The sequence below is a fragment of the Poromitra crassiceps genome, assembly GCF_964638095.1.
Source record: "Poromitra crassiceps genome assembly, chromosome: 1".
Taxonomy (NCBI): domain Eukaryota; kingdom Metazoa; phylum Chordata; class Actinopteri; order Beryciformes; family Melamphaidae; genus Poromitra; species Poromitra crassiceps.
In genome coordinates, this window is record NC_139623.1 from 129038286 (window position 1) to 129044831 (window position 6546).

The window sequence follows — 6546 nt, forward strand, 5'->3', positions numbered from 1 at the left end:
ACCCTCCAGCAGCACAAGACGGAAGGAAGCCTTGCGAGGAGCCCGGCCATCCGCTTCCTCTGAACTAGTCGTATTATTATCTTGGTGCAAGGGGAAGCTCGTCTTGACAAGCACACATTTTCTTGCAACAATTTTCAAATCTGCACTGAAGTAAAACACTGAAAAGACGGCCCCTGGGATGTGAATGCACAGAGGCTCAGCATCGGTCCATATGTGCCATCCTTGTCCTTATTGTGCCTTTACAGTTGTATTATCTGTGTGATTGTCTGCCATTTTGATTTTTTTTTATTCCAAATACATGGATGAGAATGCACTCTCAGTCACACAATGGTTGCTTATAATACAAATGGTTGCTTTGCAGATTTCGTTCCACCAAATACAACACTTGTATTCAGCATGAGGCTTTGACTCTTCTTAGAATAGACTTGATCCTTGACGACAGCTTAGCACTCACTGCATGTAGCTTTAGCTTCTCTCATAATAGCCTAGCATTACCACTATGCTATTTCTAACGCCACACAAATTGCGATAGATACACGTAGCTAACGTTAGTCTATTGCACATGTGTACCGGTATATGCCAAATAGAATGTGTGTATATCAAATCATCTCTATAGATGTCCACAGACCAATATGGTAGCCTACGTTAGCTGTTGGTATTGCTTTCTATAAAATACATTATCACACAAAATCCGTCTCAAATGCAACTCGTACTGTATGTGGCAATGAGTCAACATCACCCATCCAGTGGGTCGAACCACCGCTATTATGTGCAGTGCATGCCTTGATTCTCTGCCTCAACAACAGACTCCCTTTCGCAGCCACCTTCCGTCAGAATCCCAGTAAAAAGCAAGGCTGTGTATTAGATGAGGGAGGCTCAAATCTCCTCAAACGATTCCACCAAATGTCTGCCTTTTATCACTGATAGAATAATAAAATATGCTCACTAGCACAGCCGAGACAGTAGCATGGTTTCGAGGGTAAATAACGTTATCACTCTTGTATATCTCCATCTTACCTTGTAGGAAGATTAGCGAGTATAAACACCCAGAGAAACAGCTTCAGAGGAAGGGAAGGCTTCGCCATTTCTGTCGAGCATTTGGAGGCTAAATTCGGCGAAGCCATCGTCACAGTCTTCGTTTTTTTCCTCTTTATTGGAGACTGACTGACGTGTCCGTCTTTACTGTGTTTCCTCCCTATGATACATTACGCACACAGCAGGAGCGGGTCTGACAATGTAGACCCGAAGCGGACGTGCGATGAAGCGATAACACTCAAAACAAAAACCGATGCGAGTCGAAAGCTAGATTTCGTATGACTCGTTTGTGTGTGTGTCTATTGCGAATCGACAGCCCGGTAGGTAGGCCCTAAAATACGGTCCCAGACAGCGAAGCCCCGTTAATAGGCTAGTCTATCCAGCAGCAGCTGAGAAGAAAAGCATTGGAGGCTCGGTCTGAATGCAGATTAACACGGGGGTCAGAGAGGAACTGATGCACGGTGCTGCAGCGCGCAGGGAGCAACACATGCGTGGTTTCATCAGGCGGAAGCATAGCTGGGGAGAATGGGGGGAAAAGCCTTAGCTTGATGCTACCAACAAACTACAAAACACCAATTATGGTTTTATTTGTTGATATAGATGTATATTATGCGATAGAGTTGAATGTAAAAATATATCATATTTTGATATGATACCTAAAGTTAACAGCACCTGAAAAACACAATGACACGACTATTTCGGTCTCATACACATCAGATGGCGACCCTGGGACAAAATCTTATAAAATGGGGGTCTGTGGCTTTGTGTCAGTTTAGAGGTCCTTGACAATGACATGAAAAAGTTTGTGAACCACTGTTTGGGAGTCCATATCAGCTTCAATTCAGGCCTGATCCAGCTACACTTTCAGCGCTACGGACAGCTCCATTACACTGAGCTGCATTAGAAAAACACAATCAGCACCAAGGACAGCTCCTGTCAGCTTGCTGCTGCTTTAATCCGAGACAACTCTCCCACACGACCAATTTATTTGCTTTGACGCAAATAAGTGCTCTTATCCCCAAAATGGAACCCAGGAATCTGATTAGATTACCTCACTAACCCCTTTGTGGATTCATTGATTGTTTGACTGAAGTGCAGCCTATGCCAGAGGATTTATATTGAGGCAGCATACACAAATCTGTCAATATATTGTATAGGGCGGTAGATGATGTATGGGGCTTTCCAAGTCTTATGACATATTTTGAAAGCAATCCAGGGAGAGCCTCCTGAACTACACTTTGTCCTTTGTAAGGTGCTCTGCTATCCATTTCAGTATCCTTACATACGTATGTTAATGATCCAGCTTTGGCAGCCTGTAACTTTCCCCCCCAAGGACTCCTTGAAGAAATATATGAGGGGGGGAATACATGTTCATAATCTAAAATCTCATAAATTCATCTGATAGTGTTGTCACACTGTGCAGCCCCCCCCCCCCCCCTCTCTCTCCATCTCTCACTCTCTCCCTCTGACACACACAGACACACATTTTATTACCTTTGGGCAGCAACAAATAAATACATAGGCTACATACATACACATACATACACACACATGCACACGCACGCACGCACACGCACGCACGCACACGCACACACACACACACACACACACACACACACACACACAGATACATACATACATACATACATACATAAAGCTGTGGTGCACAGATGCACAGATTAAAATTAATGCTTTATGAGGTTATCTGTGCAAAGCAGGTTATTTGTCTTTAGCAGCATCTTTCTGTACAGTTTTCAGTTTGTGTTTTGCCTGACCTGAGGATGATATGAGTATTCTGAAGATATCTTTCATTTGAGTTGGATTTGTCTTATTGTTTTATCACTTTATCACAATCGTTTATAATCTTTGTGTAAAGTAGAGAACTATACTACCAGTCAAACTTTTGGACACACCTGAGTGAAGTTTCAAGTTTCATTTATTAAAATTTGAATAGGCAGGGTACGACAGTATAAAAACACAGTTTTTAAACAGTGATCCTGAAATGCATCAAAACTTTACAGTGATCAATCATCATCGACAAAAGCTATGAATTTAACAACATAAATAGGTAATTTAAGTAAGCTAAATAAGATAAAGTAATTTATAAAAGAGTTTAAGAACGCAAGGAAGAAAAGAGAGTTCATTTGGTTCTGCTTGTGAGCACAACGTATTATCTACGTGTAACGGGTTTAATCTGGTTCACGTATGAATTTAACCAAAACACCACCATTTTCCTTCGTTTTGTATGTGAATGTCTTGTTTGAGTGTTCTGTTGTTGTTGCGTGTGAACACACCCCAAGTGGTGTGTCGCTTAGTGCACATGCGCACAGCTCCAGGAAGTCAGTCGGATGGGAGAATGGAACAAGATAGACGTGCCGCTGATATCTCTGCCTGAGAATACGCTTTTATTTATAGCTTATTGTTTATTTTTGTAACAGTTTTATGGAATCAGCATTTTATTTGTTTTGTAACACAGTAAACAACCTGAGACCCAGTACTGCCTCTTGCTCCTGTTTTATGAATGTCGCCACACACGTTACTAGCCAGAACACAACGCAGACGAAACACACCGGCTACATTGGTGCATCGGCCGTGTGGGACATTTTGAATAGACGGAGGAACTGCAGCTGGTGCGGCTAGGTGAGCCAACGTTAGCTGGCTAGCGCCGCACGTGGAGTGAAAAGCTAGCCTGTTGCTCAGGCTAGCCGGCGTGGAACTTTCCCCAGCGAGGAGGGCATGGCGAGAAGCGTCGGAGAATGACGGAGGAGCAAGCCAGGGAGCAGCGGTCGGCCATGCAGCGCTGTCCGGTGGAGATGGGGGAGCTGGTCGGTGAAGGAGCCCAGGGGCAGGGTCGCTGCAGGAGCGGGCCCAGGGTGAGCGCGTCACCGGAGGTGCTCTGGAGCGACGTGCGGGAGAGCCGGCGTCCCTGGAGTTCAGCTGGGTCGCCATGGACTGAGTTGGGGGGGAACGTGCCCTATGGTTCTGAACTGTTCCGGGTCTATTATTTGTTTCACCATACTGTTGACTTCTGTTTTATTAAATTTTTCTGTAATGAGCATGTTTCACTGTGAGATGGTTGAATTGACTCTGTGTGGATTCCTGACTGGAGAGCTGGGAAACGTACTGCAGATCCCTGACCTTCGTGTGGGAGCCTCCGATCACCTCTTCATGCTTTTCCCTCAGAGAGCGACGAGGATGTAGGTGGAGAGTAGCTGGACGAGGAGCTGTGAAGTCCAGCGACCCGACACGCCCACAATTAGGGCTTTGCGCTCTGCTATTCCAGCGCAAAACGGGCGCTAAGTATGCAAAATTACCACCATTGCGACGATAGGGCCCATAGTCTACACCGTCTATTATCACATCTTACCTTCCTGTTCAAAGGTTAGGCCTATATTTTCACTCTACTGGTTGGTGGCCATCTTGGATTTCTTGATCAAAATGATTTCATAATGTCAAATTGATGTCAGAAGCGGAATCATTGTGGTCAACTTGCATGAAAAAGTGTCTTCATACATGATTTTAGGTGCTCTTCTAGGTGCAAAAGTTCACTTTTGAAGTTGGTGTCAGCGACCATCTTGGATTTCTGGGTCAAAAATATGTTATAACACCTCTACACATACAGGAGTCAGAGGTAATTATGCTTTTCAAAAAGCTGAAGACAAGGAAACCGGCTGGTCCTGACGCCGTATCACCCTCTGCCCTGAAACACTGTGCTGACCAGCTGGCTCCAGTGTTCACTGACATTTTCAATACCTCACTGGAGACCTGCCACTAACCAAACCTGCTTTAAAACATCAACCATAACCCCCCTCCCAAAAAAGGCAAGGCCTTCGGGACTTAAAGACTACAGACCCGTCGCCCTGACCTGAAGTCCTTCCTCCTGGACCCCCTCCAGTTTGCCTAAAGAGCCAACAGGTTCTATCGACGATGCGATAAACATGCCCTCCACTACATCCTCACACCTGGACAATGCAGGAACGTATGCCAGGATCCTGACTGTGGACTTTAGCTTGGCCTTTGACATGATCATCCCAGCCCTGCTACAGGAGAAACTCTCCCAGCTGGGTGTGCCTGACCCCATTTGCAGATGGACCACAGACTTCCTGACTGACAGGAAGCAGCACGTGACGCTGGGTAAGCACATAACCGACTTTCGGTCTATCAGCACCAGGGCGGTGTCCCTTCCGCATACTTCTTTGGACTGTACACCAACAGCTGCACCTCCAGTCACCAGTCTGTCAAGCTCCTGAAGTTCGCGGATGATACCACCCTCATTGGGCTCATCACAGATGGAGATGAGTCTGAATACAGACAGGAAGTTGACCATCTGATGACTTGGTGCAGTCAAAACAACCTGGTGTTGAATGCTCAAAAGACAGTGGAGATGATTGTGGATTACAGGAAGCACAAAGCCCCACCTTCCCCCATCACCCTGGGTGACTCGCCAGTCAACACAGTAGAGTCCTTTCGCTTCCTGGGATCCATCATCAGCCATGACCTAAAATGGGAGCTGAACATCAGAGCTCTCACCAAGAAGGCACAGCAGAGGATGTACTTCGTGCGGCAGCTGAAGAAATTCAAAGTGCCAAAGGCCACGATGGTGCACTTCTACACATCCGTTGTTGAGTCCAACCTCACCTCCTCCATCACCGTCTGGTATGATGCTGCGACAGGACATCAACAGACTGCAGCTTATCATCCGCTGTGCTGAGAAGGTGATCGGATGCAACCTGCCATCCCTCCAGGACCTGCATGCAGCTAGAACACTGAAGCGATCTTGGAAGATCATCATCATCATGTCCGACCCCCCCCCCCCCACCCTGGCAACCAACTCCTCAAAACCCTCTGCATGAGACTGAGGTCTGCCAAGACCAGAACCTCTCGCTACAAGAACAGCTTCTTCCCAACTGCCGTCAGCCTTACAAACAAGGCCCGTAAGCCCTTTCAACCAAGGTCCCTATCAACACACCCCACTACCTCCTCCTGAATCCACCCGAACTCAGCTGAATCCCCCCCCTAACATGAGCCCAACCACCGTCACTTTGCCGCCAGGCTTAAACGCATCACTTAAAGGTCCCATACTGTGAAAATCGGTTTTGATTGGATTTTGTGGTTTGTATAAACTTGAGGGTGTTAACTAACATCTGTAAAAGTATGAAATAACTTACTACAGTCATTCCTCTCCCTCCCTGCCACAAGTGGGAGCCCCAGGAGAGGGCAAATCAGAGTGAATCAGAGTTCCTTGGATTTTCTACGTCACTTGTCGCCAACCAATAAAAAAATTCACAGGGCCGCCCAGAGCCCGCCCCCTCACAGCCCTGACAGCTGCCTGCAGGAAACCTGTTGTGTTCACGTACAATGGAGGTCGGCATGGGAGGCCTGTCTGTTCTGTTAGCTGCTGTGTTACTGTAGCATGGAAACATGTCCAGAAAACAATGAACTGAACCCATGGGTAAGTGTCACCACTTTGTGGTTGTTCAGTTATATACAGCCAGCTGGGTTTGAAAACAT

General features: G+C 46.4%; 1 protein-coding gene across 1 annotated transcript in view; it reads right to left on the reverse strand.

Moving 5' to 3' along the window:
• The window catches only part of gabrg2 (gamma-aminobutyric acid type A receptor subunit gamma2), a gene marked incomplete at both ends in the record, with an annotated part of 200496 nt that extends 199372 nt beyond the window's left edge, over positions 1-1124 (reverse strand). The window contains one exon of the mRNA XM_083649578.1: positions 1018-1124. Within this exon, the coding sequence (XP_083505704.1) occupies positions 1018-1124 (107 nt within the window). The remainder of the gene's footprint in view (positions 1-1017) is intronic.
• Positions 1125-6546: the final 5422 nt, after the last annotated feature.